The following is a 16464-nucleotide window of genomic DNA, read 5'->3' as shown; positions in this document are numbered from 1 at the left end:
AGCTCTTGGAGACCCCACTATGTGGTTACTTAGAAGAATAATTTGGGGTTCTTGTCAGTATTAGCTGATAGCTTTCTGTGTTCGCAAACTGCACAGCCCTGTAAAAGAAATATAAGCCAGGGTTCCTTCCCTGAAAGAGTTTTTGATCTAATTAAGTATATGAACACACTTGAAATATTACAGTACACTTGAATAGTAAACAAACGAGCGGTACAGTAGAAGGTACTTTTCCAGTTTCTTCATTGTTTATGCTCAATCTTTCATACTCTTGGGATTGTCTTCTGTTACCCGGCCCCTATCATCCTGGCTTCACTGTGTTCATTGGGCCTTTATGAGAAATAAAGCTAGGGCAACCTGGCCAAACAGGTATCCAAAACACAGAGAGAAATGTAGGGCCCCTTCCCAGAAGCAAGCTTGTTACCCGTAAAAGCTGAAGGAAAGAGAGAAAACAGGAAATGCAAATGTTACTTTCCCTACCAGTTTCTCCATGTTAGTTCTCTGGACCTTTGACAAGGCTATGTAGACAAACATTTTTCTTTTTTGCATCATCAATTATGTATATCCACATAGATCACCATGGTGTGAAAGTTGATTCTTTTCCTCTGGACGTAGATTCCCATACTTCATCTTCATATTTTCACCTTCATGATGAAGAGATTAGTGGTTTTTCCCAATTGTCTAAGTGTCTCAAAGGGTGATGTATTTTCTAGGAAACCTGACTGATAGCAGAGTTTAAGTGTTCTTTAGAAACTTATTTTACTATATAAATTGCCATTTATTGTTTTTCCTGAAATAATTAAGTTAGAAATAATCATTAAGTAGAATATATTATTAAATACTCAGAATGCTTTAAAAAAAAAAGAAATGCTACTAATGTATCTATATCTATATCTATATCTATATATCTCTATATAGATAGATATACTTATGAAGGTACACTTAAACAATCATTACACTCAAAATTTTGCTGTGGCCTACTGGCTTAAGTATATGGTAGAAAATAAGGCAGTCTGGGAGTTTCAAAAAAGTAAACACTCTACAATAACTTATTTTATGTACTATAATATAAAAACATTTAGCATGTGAAAGTCATCAAGAATCACACTGGGTTTTTGAAAAATAGATTTGTTTTGGCAAAACAAATCATACACTGTTAGAATGGTTTCTTTCACACAGACCCCCCCAACGAAAGTAAAAGAGTGCTTTATGCCATTTGTCATCAACTTGGAGCACTGTTCTCACTGCTGTGTTTACCGTCTTTTCAGTGGGTTCAATTTCTAGACCACTCCCAGGTTAGCCTCCAATTCAGGCTTTTTACAAAGCCTGGAAGGAAGCCCTCTCCAGAACTGCCATTCTGTAGAAATCCAGAGAATGTTAGCACGTATCTGATGTGATAAGCAAGTCAAGTGTGTAATGAGAGAGTCCAGTGTGGGAGTCAAGGATTTCTGAAGGATTTTTGAGTTTTTCATCATCTTGGACTTTTAATTACTTTCTATAGATACATTGACATGTCTCTCAAAATAATCTTTTAACAGAATTAAAGCAACTGATGGAGATCAGAGCAAATTATGCCAGAATCCGAAGGCAGCAGGGCCCTCAAGCCACAAACATTGTGGTGTCACGATCTGAAAAGCTGCAATTTCCGGTACAGCCACACAGTTCATTTCTATCAGAGCCATCATATTTTGTGCTGTATTTTGCTGGGGTAACATATGTGTATACACTCATATGCTCATATGCTTTCTATGACATAACAATTACTTATCCTTTTTAATTTTGTATAGTATTTTTTAAAAAAGTTGCTACCCTCTACATCTTACATAGAATGGCATTTGCTGCCTCAAATGTGTTCTTGGAAAGGCAACAAACCTTGACAAAATAATGCCAGTAAAATAACTATCTTAGATGTGTTTTTCTCAGAAAAAAAAGAGAAACTACTATTATTATTTAAAGATAATTTGGTGGGGTCAAGTAATATTTTATGTGTCTATATATTTGTGGTGTGTTATATATAATTTTGTGGGGTCAAGTATTATGTGTGTGTGTGTGTGTGCGTGTGTAATTTGATAATAAAATAGGTTGTTCGACCATCTAACACTAAATTTGACCCAAACTGACATTTTTCTGGTTCAACCACCTTATTTTCTGTGTTAAAATCCTGCATTTACTGAATAAAAATGAAATGGCTGGTGGCCACTGAACACCACATGAATCAATGTCTCCTTCTCCAGTTTCCCTTCAGTTTGTCCTGTGGTAGCAAGCAGCAGTCTTTATGGGGCACAGCTACATGTTGTTCACAAAAATGAAGCTGGCTATTCCGGACTAAGCTCAGTAACCGAAAGCCGTAGACTGTCCTCAGTCCTCAGTCCTCAGAACTTAGAGAAAGGTTGTATGCACTGTTAAAAAGAAAAGTCACATGAGGATTTCTTTTTAAGACATCAAGGGAGATCCTCAGCAATCTTAAGTAGCAATACTACAGGAAGAGAAAAACTTACCTATTAATTTCTTCCTGAAATGAAGAAAGAATCTCTCTCTGTCTCTTTTTTTTTAATAGCAGTGACAAATCAGAGTTTGGTTTACGGTCCTGGTAGAAAATTTCAAGAGAAATGTTCTTCTGTCTCTTGCTTTGAAAGCCACTCACAGCTCTGTCTGAATATAAATTGCAACCTGGCTAGGTGTGTACAGAAGGGCTCAGCTGGCTCCCTCCTCAATCCACCACTTTAATGTAATGCAGTAGATCATGTCTACTGAAGGGGGCTCTTGGTAATCATTGCAAAAGGCCTAGTATTTACTCCCAGTCTGCAAATCAGTGGGGCTGCATGAATAAATTCCTGCTGCTTCCAACACCACTAAAAGGAGAGCACATTGAGGTGAAATTTCACATGTTACATCCACAGCAATTTGCCCTTTTGCAGACACTGTTGTACAATGTTAGAGATGTGAAGGCATCCCAGAACAGCTTTGTGACACATAGGAAAAAATTGCATGTGACCCCCATTTTTCTTTTTCTTTTTTTAACAAGAAAGTCAAAATAAGAAAGGTCAAGGAACATGCTCCAGGTCAGAAAGCGGGACAACAGGATTCTTACCTGCTGGGCTTCTGCTTAGAATGATTGGATCACAATTCCCATAGACACAGAACTTTTCATTTTTATTTTTTCAAAATTCCTTGAAAACAAAGGCATTTCTCTAGGTGCAAAAGTACCTATCATTTTTCTGCCAGAGAAAAGTTGATTTGCTATGAAAATGGCATGATTTCACCCTGGATCAAATGTGCAAATTCTTGTGAAGTTTTCACTGTTGCATGTGAATACGCCTGAAGCGAAAATTGGCAATATCACACAACGCTCTATCAAGCACCAGGAGACATAAGGCAAAACTCTTTAACTGAACTTTTCTATTACCAGTAAATGGGATTTTAGATGTAATATAACAGTCATCAACACATCACATTTTACCAGCAAGGCAGTGACACTTACTTTGTGGACAACGGCTTGCACAGAGTAGCTTGGCAGTTCATAGCTACTTTGAACGAAGACTGAGAACAGCCCTGCTCTTTCCTTATTATTGACCTTCCTTCTTAGTTGGCCAGAAGGTGGACTGGGGAGCGGTTACTCCACCTCGGCAAGGACTGTAGGATAAGACTATTGCAATTCTGTTCGGCCTTCCTAGGCTTTTAATAAACCCAGTAATTTCCTTTGGGGACATGTTTATCAAATTTGAATCAGCTTCGTATATATAAGTCACATTTCAATATTTTCCTATCAACTGGAAACCATTTATTATTAAATACTAAAACAACCATCCCCCAGTCCATGGCCTTCTCCAGAAATTTATTTCCTGCTGGTTCACAAAACACCCTTAAGGTGATCCAGATGTTAATCAACAGTGTACCAGCATTTGTGATTGTCCTCAGGAGGACTTTTCTGGATATTTTTGCCCCATCCCTAGCTTTTGTTGCCTGATGAAGTGTTGGGGTGAAATTGCATGTTTCTAAGCCAGGTGACTAAAAGTAACACGCCTGAAAGTTTGACAAACATTTTGAGATTAACTGGAAGTGTTTTATAAATAAGAAACATCTATCTGGGTACTTATGTCAGTTTGGCAAAACAGGACATGTCAGTAATGATTCAAAATGCAAAGGTCATTTTGTAGAGCAATAACCTGCATTTCCATTTCTCTCTCGATTTTCTTAGTAACTAAATTTGTGTGTGTGTGTGTGGATTAAGAAAGCAAAGCAAAAAACAACAAAAAGGTAAAGATAAATTTGTTCCCTTTACCAAAGAATCACTTAGAAATTGTAGCTAGTGGCTATTGCTGTGTTTATGAGCTAATCTTTAATAATAGCCCAGGTGTGCTGAGTGTCATTGAGATTTGTGATTCACCGAGGCAGCAGCTTTTTTTTTATTTTTTTTTCTGGCATCATTTGGAAGAGAGCAATCAAAACCCACAGATCTGTGTTATTCTAGGTCATCACAAATCAGATGCAAATGTCCTCAGTTAAATGGAATTTGGACCCATTGGTGATCCTCAATTGTTTTTATTAAACCAATGGCTCCAGTTCCCTCTTGCCTCTGAGCACATTTCAACCCCTCCTAAGGCTAGGAGGCAGAAAGAACAGCCGTTTTCTTTTCAATGCAGTGAACTAAAATTCTGCATAAGTGGCACGGCTTGGGCCGCTTGGCCTTAGCAACCACAAAGAAGATGGACAAAGACTGCCATTCAGGTTAAGTGCTGATGGGAGCAAATGGCCCAACTGTATAACATGGCTGTGTGGTGGGTGTCTGCTGCCAGCTATAGTATTTTCTAATTCTGTGAGTCTGTAATATAAACTATCAATAGGCTGTCACCCTGTACCATACGTGCAAATAGAAATATGAGGGGAGAGGAAGTGCTTCTGCCCATGCTGCAGCTGGGTTGGGGGAGGGAGAAAGAAACAAGATGGAAAATTATATTTATATGGCAAGTACAATGGTGATTCTGAATTGGATGTGCAATCACTCATCGTCTGCTGTAGTCCTGTAGATATAAGTTTCAGTCAATCACTGGATCCATTAGGTCCTGGCTTTTCCATCCTAGAAGTTTCGAATGTCACCTGTGTCAGACCAACTGAGATAGCTGGGCAGTCAGACTCTCCATACCAGCAGCAGCAGCTGGGTTAAAAAAAAAAAAACTCCAAAAGGCATAAATGACCCTGCAGACTGTGCTAGACCAGAAAGGAAGAGAGGAGGGAATCTCCCAGAACTTCTAGGGTTGGTGCCCCCAAAAAGATGAGATTTGATTACATCTCTCTCTCTTCATTTCCACTTCTTTCCATTCTTCCTTCCTTTCTTCTTTCTCGTTGCCTGTTGTTCTTCTCTCCTCAGTCTTCCCTGCTTTTCTCATCTAAGGGCCCTTGAATTCCATCTTTTATTTTATTTTATTTTATTTTTTTTTAACGTTTATTTATTTTTGGGACAGAGAGAGACAGAGCATGAACGGGGAGGGGCAGAGAGAGAGGGAGACACAGAATCGGAAACAGGCTCCAGGCTCTGAGCCATCAACCCAGAGCCTGACGCGGGGCTCGAACTCACGGACCGCGAGATCGTGACCTGGCTGAAGTCGGACGCTTAACCGACTGTGCCACCCAGGCGCCCCTTCCATCTTTTATTTTAAAACAATCCTTTCTAGAGCAATTTGTGGATCAACAGGGATGCTTCCTTAGTATGATTCTCAAAGTTTAATGTGCACAAGAATGACCTGGAGAGCTTGATAAAGCCCAGTGTCAGGCTGATCACAGAGGTTCTTATTCTGTATGCCTGAGGTGGGTCAGGAAGTCTGCACTTAATAGGCCCCAGGGATGGAGAGCAGTTGGCTGACCACACGGGAGAAACTTGGCCAGGACTTCTGTGTAAACTGGGCGTGGCTCAAGCCAAGGACCAGTGTCAAGAACACCAGAGGATGAAGGCAAAGAAGCACTTGCTGTGTGAGTGAGGGCTTTAATCTGAATGTCCTCATGTTTTCTTATCACTACTTCCTTACGAAATAATGGAAATAATCTTGGGTCAAGACTAACCACCCAGAGAGTGTAACCAGGACCCAGACATCAGAGGCAAAACAAGTGAGTCTGAGGTAGTGAAGCTTCCCACGTTAATTAAGCTGCCTTCAGTGCTGATAACATCTTGCTATTTTAAAGGTCGCGGGAATAATGTCAGTGCTATGGTGCACATATCGAGGGGCAGAGTAATTTTGGGGGTGGGGACGAATAGCAAGCCTCTTGAGTTTTCTTCTGCATTTTTGTATGTACAAAGAGCACTTTAGAACAAGGATGGGGTCCTATTTGCCGAAGTGACCTTTTCCCCACTGAAGGAGCTGCTTATGGTGGGGAGGCCCAAACCTCTTTATGTTTGCTCTAAGTCTAGTTAATGCGGAAGGCTGAGCCACCGACAATCCCTGGCAGGCTCGTCTAAGAGTGTGAAATTCCACAGGATATTATTTCAGTTCAATAATAAGTGCTCTTAGAGAAACTAATTTTTAAGATAGTTCTCTTGTTCCCTAATTGAAATCCATATAGGGCCGGGAGACAGACATTTTCCTTAGAAGACAGAAATACAAAGAAAATTAGTTTTTCAAAGAGCAAATTCATATATATGTATATATATATCGCCAGGCACTCTCTGTTCTGTTCTGGCTGCTGGCATGCAAAGGTATGGTGCTACCTTGGATAGGGCAGAGGCCTAGAATGTTGGATTAATAGGCACAAGGTGAGGTGAGAGGTGTGGGCATGAACAGATTGTGGACAGCCTTTTAGGTCATGTTAAGGAGTTTGGATTTTTCTTTTCTGAGCGCAGTGGGAAGTGATTAACAGGAAGTTAACATTAAAGATGATTAGACATTGTGTAATAAATTAAGCTTACTTAGGTTACAAATTACAGAGACATTCTCAATTACCTCCAGTGGTGGAGGTTTGTTGGAAGGATTAACAAGAAGTGAGAGTGCACAGGGAAGCCCGAACACAATCTTCAATGGTGGTCTCTGTTCGAGATGCATGGGAGCACCTGGGTGGCTCAGTCCCGTTGAGTGTCCGACTCTTGATTTCAAGTCAGGTCATGATCCCAGGGTTGTGGGATAAAGCTCCACACGGGGCCTCCACGCTGAGCATGGAACCCACTTGGAATTTTCTCTCTCTCCCTCCCCTCTCTCCTTCCCATGTGCATGCTCATGAACACATGCTGTCAAAAAATTAAAATTAAAAAAAAGACGCGTGACCTATCTTTGTCCAAATGGCCACCCAGTAATCTGCCATTCCTGCTCTTGACTTCATTGTTTCTTGGTCTTCTTTCTTCTGCTGTGAATTTTCTACTTCTTTGCAGGCTCTTCTCTACACTGAGATGCTCACTTGCCTGTTCATGGCCTCTGCTGCTTTGAGGCTCCTGTTTCCTGCCTTCTCTTTATATTCTTTTGGCTCCAAGCCACTCTACCATCTGAATTACTTTCATTGTGTCTTCTAATGGAAGACCAAATGGCTGGAGGTCAGCCAGTAGCTGCCTTTTACTCATTCCTTTAGATTGGGATGGTCAGGGATTGCATGATACAAAGCACAGCTTGCCTGTTTAAGCAACAGTGTGGGTTGAATTCCTCAGGAAGCTGTGGACATGGCTGGCATTCAGGGCTCCGTGGCATTTTCAGTATCGACCATAGTTCTGCCATTGTTATGCTCCTTTTCTCTCTTCACCACTGAGGGATGAAATTAGCAATGGAATTATCTAGGCTGTCACTATTTCTCTTTAGTCAATTGAGAGGCTTTCCCCTTGGGTGCCTCCTCAAAATTGGCCTTTGACAGGGTGATCTTTGCTATACAGGCAACACAAACTTGAGGTTGGAATCTGTGACTTCAGTTACAGTATCAGGATGGATACCAGCTGGACTCACAAGTTACACTTCTGAATATAATCAAGTCTGTTTGAGGAAGTGGATCTTGCCAGGATACCCTGGCACCCAAAACTCAAGGCACTTGGGCATCCAGGCAATTTTCCAAATCAATTCAGAATGCCAAACCCTTATCAGACCTTGCTTGCCTCTTGTTTCATGAAATCCATTTTGATAGGCTGAATTCCACTGTGGATTTAATTTTTATTATGATTTCTCTCCCTCTCTCCACTCTGCAAGGCGACCTGGCTAGCAACTTTCTCAGTGTTGAAATGTGAGTTCTGCTTAGTGGGCTTGACAGGGGTCTGCTGTGTTTGAGTCATAATCCTTGTTGTGCTCCAGGACAACCCATGGAGTAGTATTATCTGCTAGATAATGCCTAGTTCCCATGAAAAAGTTGATATGGGCCAAACTCTATATGGAGCTAAAGCTGTGTATTTAAGAGGCTTTGGAGAGAGGAGCTCTTACCAGCCATGAGGCAGAAGGCAGCAGCTGCACGTAACAGTACTCCAGGACCCTGCACTCCAGGTCTTTGCTCAGGAAATGAATGACTCAACAACAAAGGACAATTTTCATTACAACCAATTTCCAAGTGTTCTTATGAAGGGAAAAGGGATTCATTTGTGGGATTTTTAAGTCTTTCAAGTTGCTTACTTACATTATTTTACTTTAGGCCACTGCGTTGCTCATATGGATAATCCTGATGATTTTTTAACCAGTCATTGTACAGCCCCAGCCTTCCTCCTCTCCAATTCTTTTTTTTAAGTTTATTTATTTTGAGAGCAAAAGAGAGAGGGAAAGAGAGAGAGAGAGAGAGAGAGAGAGAGAGAATCCCAAGCAGACTCCACACTGTCAGTGCAGAGCCTGATGTGGGGTTCGAGCTTATGAACCTTGAGATCATAGCCTGAGCTGAAATCAAGAGTTGGATGCTTAACCAACTGAGCCACCTAGGCAACCCCCTCCTCTCCAATTCTTTATCCATGTCATATCCAGAATGATCTTTCGAAATGAGAATCATATCATGTTACTCTCTTGCTTGAAACCTTAAAATTTCCACCCGCCACCCCCCCCCCACCCTAATCATGAAAGTAAAGAGCACACTCCTCCCCAAGGTACTCATTGCCCTTGGAATATTATGTCCAACTCGCCCTGCAGCCTCTGTTTTCTCACTCTTCGCTCACAGAGATCTGCACCCGACTCCTTCTAAACATTCCCTCAGTTGCCCCCAAATTATGTCTTTCCTCTTACTCCATACCTTTGTCCATTCTCCTCCTACAGCTTTTTGGGGAATCATTCTTTATCACTCCCCACACCCATCTCTATTAGAAACTTTCTTCCATGTGCTCCCTCTGCCCCCTTTGCTTACACTTATTACTGTTGATGTATTTTTTCTCCCACTGGTTTCTAAGCTCCTTGAAAGTAAGCCAGGCTTGTTCACATCTGTGTTCCCAGAGCCTGAATATCCCCTGCTATACAGCAGGCATTAAAGAATATTTGTTGAATGAATGTAAGATTTAGAGTAATCGATTGGTTAAAAACCTGCTTTAAAAAAAAAATCTTACAGTTTATTTCTTTTGAGAGAGAGACAGAGTGTGAGTGGGGGAGGGGCAGAGAGAGAGAAGGAGACACAGAATCCGAAACAGGATCTAGTCTCTGAACTCTCAGCACAGAGCCCAACGTGGGGCTCGAACTCCTGAACCATGAGATCATGACATGAGCCGAAGTTAGACGCTTAACCAACTGAGCCATCCAGACGCCCCAAAAACATGATTTTTAATATACACATTGAAGCGGAGTTTGACTTTTTGTAGAACTTTCTTCTCATATGCACTGCTTTGGACTGAGTGCCCCCTGCAAAGTTCATGAGTTGAAATCCCATGCCCCAGTATGATGGTATTAGGAGGTAATTAGGAGCAGATGAAGTCATAAGGAGGGAGCCCTCATGAATGGAATTTGTGCCCTTGTAAAAGTCACAGAAGAGTTGCCTTCATCTGCTCTGCTCTCTGTCCTATGAGGATAAAATGAGAAGTCAGTAGTCTACAACCCAGAAGAGGGCTCTCACCAGAATGTGACCATGTTGGCACTCTGATCTCACACATCCTGGCTCCAGACATGTGAGAAATAAATTTCTATTGTTTATAAGCCTATGATACTTAGTTGTAGCAGCCTGAGCCAAGACATGCATTGCCACATCAATCCATAAAATATCACATAAACTTCTTATAAAGCAAATCTTGTACTTGTTGATAAGACAGTATAGCTTGACTCAATTTCCTTCATCTTAAGACAAACCAAAGCAAGGTTGATCATCATCCCTTCTTTGCCAGCCGTAACTTTCAAAATGCTCCTAAAGTCTGGTGGAATAGAAAACACTCTTCTGTCATCAGTGCCCAAATGCATCCTTACTGCTCGGCTGCCTTTGCCACAGGCAGACTGACTTGGAAGAGAAGACCCATCACCCCCTTCACAAGTGTGATGATTTGTGGCTGAGAAGGGAGAGCCTGCTCTCTGAACCACATGCCCCCTGGTGCAGGCAGGCTAAGGAAGATGAATGGCATTATAAGACAGACATCTGAATGTTTCGTATTAAATTAGTCCCATAGAGCGCCTAGAATTCTCATTCCATAAATCACAAAGTAAAGTAAACTCACTCCCAGGTTAGATTGCTGTGACTTTGGCCTGTGGTGTCATAGATATCTGAGAATAGTTAAACATTTGTCTGAAATAGTAATAATTTCCAGCATATTTACTCAGTGACATAGAAGTGACCCAGACTGATCTCTGTTGCCAGAAACAGCATGTAAATGGGAGTCAGCCACTTAGGAGATTTCCAAACAAGAGTCACTGCTCCTCACCTCCTCTGCTTGCTCTGAAACAGCCATGGGCTCCCTCAGGGGCTGCTAGGTGCTGGGGCTGAGATGAGCAAACTTCGTTTCCTCCAGAGTAGGTACTAAAAAGCACTGACGGGTCCCCACCCCTTTACTAAATGGCAGTTGCAGCACCATTTTGAAATCTACTTTCACCTTGTTGGTCTAAGCATGATTGAGCTAGGGAAGACCTTGATTCTACTGAAGACACATTTCTCTTCAATGACAAAGGTTTACTCTGAGAATATTTTACATAGCCTTGGATCGATTCTGGTCCTTCCATTCCTGGGCTAACACTGTGATTACTGGGAACATAATAGAATGGAAAGAACATTAGACCATTCAATTCCATGCTAACTGGCTGAAGGTCCGTCTAAAACTGCTGCTTCCTCTCTATTAAAACGAGGAAAGTAGACTCTTGTATCTCTACAGTTCCACTCAGCTTTTAAAGTCTGATTCTGATTCCGTAGTGAGATACAACAAGAGTTTATAACAGCTAGAATTCTAGCTGACCAGGAAACCTATCCATCTCCTCAATAAGGCTTGTTACAGGTGTTCACTAGGACCTGCATCCAGATCACCGTCACCCTCAGAAGCCCAATCCAAATTTCACTAGAGCAACAGAGGGAGGCCACGGCACAGCTTAGTGGTGGCCAAGGACTGGAGATGGTTCCTTCTGGGGAAAGATTTTTGGACTTGGTATCAAAGGTCTGAATTGAGTATTGCCTCCTGCACGGTTGGACAAGTCTTTTGGTATACAGATCAATAAGATCATAAATGTTGAAGAGGAAGGGTACTAATGCTGGTAGGATGGCTATACATGCCAGGTACCATGTTGGTACACTGTTGTTGTCATCTGTTTAACTCCATACTCATGACCACTCTTGGAAGTAGATATTTTCTCTACTTCTACTTTTGAATTATACAAATGAGGAAGCTGAGCTTATGAGAGACGAAATACCTTGCCCAAAGCAGGTGGGGTGGAGTAGGTGATATAGGTGATGGGAATTAAGAAGTGCACTTGTGATGAGCACTGGTGATGTATGGAATTGTTGAATCACTATATTGTACACCCGAAACTAATATAACATTGTATGTTAACTATATTTGAATTAAAATTTTAAAATAATGATAATAATAAATAACAAAAAGCCACCAGCCAATAAATGGCAGAACTGGGATTTGGATCTGGATTTGCCTAACCTCAAAGCCTGTAGAAATTGCAGGTTACTGGCATTAGTAATTATGAAACTGAGTTCACTGGATGCCTTCAATGAGTAATTCTGTGGTTTAGTCACTGCCTGTTTGGGAGATTTCCCTGATGGCAACTAAGTTAGGCAAAGTAAGCTACACTTGGATGCCTGACCCAAGGTAGGTGGGGCACTGCCATATGCACGGGAGTGGCCCTCACCTACTCTTCAGGACATAGCAAATCATCTCGGGTCTCACCTCTCTACCCCAATAGCTGTATTCACTTATGTATTAGTTGCTAAGGCTGCTGTAGCAAAGTACCACAAGCTGGGTGATTTAAACAACAGTAATTTATTGTCTCACAGTTTTAGAAGCTAGAAGTCCAAGATCAAGTTGGCAGCAGGTTTGGTTCCTTCTCTAGAGTACAAGGGAATGATCTGTTCCATACCTCTGTCCCAGCACCTGGTGGTTTCCAAGCAATCTTAGGTGTTCCTTGAGTAGAATCATCACCCCAATCTCTGCCTTCCTGTTTACATGACATTCTCCCTGTGTGCCTATCCTTGTCCAAATGTCCCCCTTTTATAAAGACACCAGTCTTATTGGGTTAGGGGCCCACCCTACTCCAGTATGACCTCATCTTAATTAATTACATCTGCAAAGACCCTATTCCAAATAAGAACACATTCTGAGATACTGAGGGCTAGGACTTTGATATATGAATTTTTTTTGGAGGGGGGGGACACAATTCAACCTATATCAGTCAGAAACAAATGTCCCACCCCTCACCCACACAAGCACTTCCTCTGAGCTCAAGTGCTCTACCATTAAAGACCACAGCATTCTTTCTTGATGGCATGTCTCTCTCCCTTTTATGTCTTTCTTGTTTCTTACTAACACTGAAGTCTGATATTAATGGAAAAAACCATTAAAAAAAACTATTATCCTATGAGGTAAAGTGAATGCACTCAACTGTAAAAGGAAGACTTATCGATCAATTTCAGTTACACCTTGCTTGTCTGACACTTTGCAGCTAAGGAATGTGTTTTTATTGCCTGGCCAGATAGTTCAGATTTCCGGTCAGTCTTAGTAAAGACCCCTTTTTATAACATTGATAAAATTTTATCACAGAGCTATGAAAACAAAATTAGATTTCATAACTCACATCAGGCCTTGAAGGGAATGCCTCTATAAATTTTACAAACCTTATCAAGTTTTAATGCACCTATTCTGATAAATATTTTCAAAATAGCAACTTCTACTGAACTTCATATATATGTGTATGTATAAATAAACTTATGTGTGCATTCATGTATATATATATATATATATATATATATATATTTCTCTCTCTTTTTTCTGTCTTATAGGAAAGAAAACTTCCTTCACCTACCTGTAATCAGAAGACTGACAGAAAGACCATTATTCAGATTGCTGAAGACTCAAATTTAGGAAAATCCCCTTTACAAAAGAAATCTGTGTGGTTCATTTAAAATTTAGTCCTAAAATTTATCTTTTAAAATACTTGATTTCTCATAGACCGATTTGAAAATTACCAACACTGATAAATCAGCTACAAGCTATCTATAAATTAGTAAGAAGACATATAATCAAAGGCAGCATTAGCCATAGAGACTTCATATTCCAGTGAAATCTTGCATATATTGTCTAGTTTTTCCAGTCTGTAGAGTGGCCTGTTGGAAAAAGTTGCATATATATTGAACACGTGTTTTGTCTCCCCAACTGGACGGCAAGTACCTGGAGGGCAGGGACCCTTGTTTTTATTGACTTGGGACAGGGCTGTACCCATAAGGGCTCAGTGATAATGCCCAGCAGTCCCACTGCCAGAGCAACATAAGGGGCAGTTGAGATTCAGCTCTCTTCCACTCTTGTGCTAGACCACAAACTGAAATTACAACAGGACAGTGGGAACAGAGGACTCTGCTTTATAGATTTCATTTCAGTCAGCTGTTCAGGAGCTACACGCTCAGAGTCAAATTAAATCGAGTTATAGTTGAATAGTCCTTCTGCTCTTCAGAGACAAGAAACGCTTCTCAAATTGTGCAAATGAAATAAATGTGATTGTGTAAACTAGGCATCTTATATTCTTAAAACATATCTTTAATGATTATACATTTTGGTTTAAGATGCCAAGTTTGAAAAAAAATCTAAAATTAAGTGAAATTACTTCTATATGAATTGACAACATTGAAAACCTCAACAGACTTTGTAAAGGAATTCTCAAACTGTTTTGGTTCATATGCTACCTTAGAGAATCTTGAAAAACCATAAACTTACAAAGTGCACATACAAAAAAAAAAAAGCTTTTTTTTTATATCATTTCACAGAGTTCACAGACCAACCTGATGAACATCTGTAAAGAACTTCTGATATAAGGGAAGATATTCTTTTTAAAAAATTTTTTTAATGTTTATTTATTTTTGAGAGAGAAAGATAGAGTGTGAGTGGGGAGGGACAGGGAGAGGGAGACAGAATCCAAAGCAAGGAGGTGTCAGCATAGAGCTGGATGAAGGGCTTGAACTCACAAACCACGAGATCATGACCTGAGCTGAAGTCGGACGCTTAACTGACTGAGCCACCCAGGTGCCCCAGGGAAGATATTTCTGATTTCCATAATTTATAATGTTTAGGGGACCTAGGATCTATACCTCTCAATGGAAGATTTCAAAACATATGTCAGATGAAACAGATTCTAAGCTTCACTGTGGTATGTTCTCTTGTTATATTCAAAACAATAAACCACGAAGATTTTTTATCATCTCTGAGTATGAATTTTGCATCTATGAATCTTAAATGGGAAAAGAGAAGGAAATATAAACTTCAAACAGTGTTGTTAATTTGGGGCATTCCTTGGAGAAAACACTTATTACCTGGAAGAAAAAAAGCTAATTAAGTCGACATTTCTTACAATCTCAAAACCATTTTACTTGCTACTCTTATAGGCAGAAGGGAATACATGCTGTTTCTCTTTTGTCTGTCAGGAGAATAATAGGGAACGCTGACAGGCCCAGCAGCCAGCAGCCCCAGTAGTGGAGACTCCGCAGAGGAGTGGCCTTGGATGTCTGGAGCCTGCCTGGAAATCACTGCTCCCTGGCTGCAGAGAAACAGAGCACCCTGGATTGGAACTTCCAGCTGTCTGTACTTTTAATGCACTTGTGCATAAGAGAGTGATGTTTCCAAAGATGCAGATAACTTTCTGATCGTTTATTCCGAGGCATGTCACGACTATACTTCAGTTGATCACGTCAAAACTAACTGTACTCTGTCAGAAATGATGTTAAAATGCCTTTTAATTCTCTTTGAGGTATTTGTTTAGAAGCCACCTTAATATTGTTGCATTTTTATATGAAAAATCTATTGGATTATGATTTAATGTCTCTGTCCTTGGCTAGAGTTCTCAGATTAGAAAGGGACTGGATTTAGGAGCCCAAGATGCCTCCAGAGCTGCTCTGTCTGTTCTCTGCTTTGTTCCCAGAGCCCAGCACGGTGCCTGGAACACAGTAGGTGCTCATTAAATCTTTGTTAAATATCAAATGAGAAGCCGTGTTTCAACCCTGGCTGTGCTTCTTACCACCCATGGGACATATCTTTTTTCTCAACTGTGAAACGAGAATACTAATATTTCCTTCAACCCGCCAAAAGTTGTTTTTAGCATCAGATGAGATAAAGCGTTGAAAAAATCATTTTTCCTAAAGAAAAGAATAATCTTCAATTAGGCATATGATCTCATGTAGATATAAAAGAAGTTATGTACCATTGTACTATTATAGAGGAAAGAAAGGCGATTACAGACTTAGAATTCAAATTCAGGTATTATTATTTTATAGAATTTTAATGGTGAAATGAAGAAGGCGAGTGTTCAGATGCTAGAAACGAGAGACCAACACGCCCTGGGCCCTAATGCATCAAAATTATGAGCTTTAATTCATGTGCACAACCCAAGATAGCTCAGAGCTGCCTGGTAGCCAGTAGGGGAGGGGTTACATGACATTTATGTAAGTTGGGGAGAAGGGACCCTCTGATCCTCAATAGAGAAGGGGGAAGCAGATCCTTCAGTTGAAAGTTAGCAAAATTATTTTAAAGGGGTGCTAATCACATACTTTTATATGATTGTGTTTCACTCGAGAATTTAAGAATCAATGAATACCCCAAATCTAGAGGAAATTTATATCATTTGTTCAGGTAACATATGGAATTCCTAGGATCTGCTAGCACTGTTTTTGGGGCTGCAGAAATATTGCTGAATGAGAAAGAGTCTTAGCTCTCATGGACTTTACTGGCCTAGTGAAGACACACAGTCAAAAAAAAAGGGAGACAAAAAATAGGTAAGATAACAACTAGTGATAGGTGTTATGAAGGAAAGAACACTGGTTTTATAGGGATAGGAAGTAGCTAGACAAATTGATATTTAAATGCATATATTGTCAAAACATATTTGTTATGGGAATGAATAAGTGAATGGTGATATAAAAAATATCACA

General features: G+C 40.4%; 1 protein-coding gene across 1 annotated transcript in view; it reads left to right on the top strand.

Moving 5' to 3' along the window:
• LOC115525350 (doublecortin domain-containing protein 1-like) overlaps positions 1–14395 on the top strand; it is a 256343-nt gene extending 241948 nt beyond the window's left edge. Inside the window, 2 exon segments of the mRNA XM_032594846.1 lie at positions 1536–1645; positions 13333–14395. Coding sequence (XP_032450737.1) covers positions 1536–1645; positions 13333–13455 — 233 coding nt within the window. The 3' untranslated portion in view covers positions 13456–14395.
• The last annotated feature ends 2069 nt before the right edge of the window (positions 14396–16464 follow it).

Source organism: Lynx canadensis, chromosome D1 (assembly GCF_007474595.2).
Source record: "Lynx canadensis isolate LIC74 chromosome D1, mLynCan4.pri.v2, whole genome shotgun sequence".
Classification (NCBI taxonomy): Eukaryota; Metazoa; Chordata; class Mammalia; order Carnivora; family Felidae; genus Lynx; species Lynx canadensis.
This window is presented reverse-complemented; position numbering and strand designations above follow the sequence as displayed.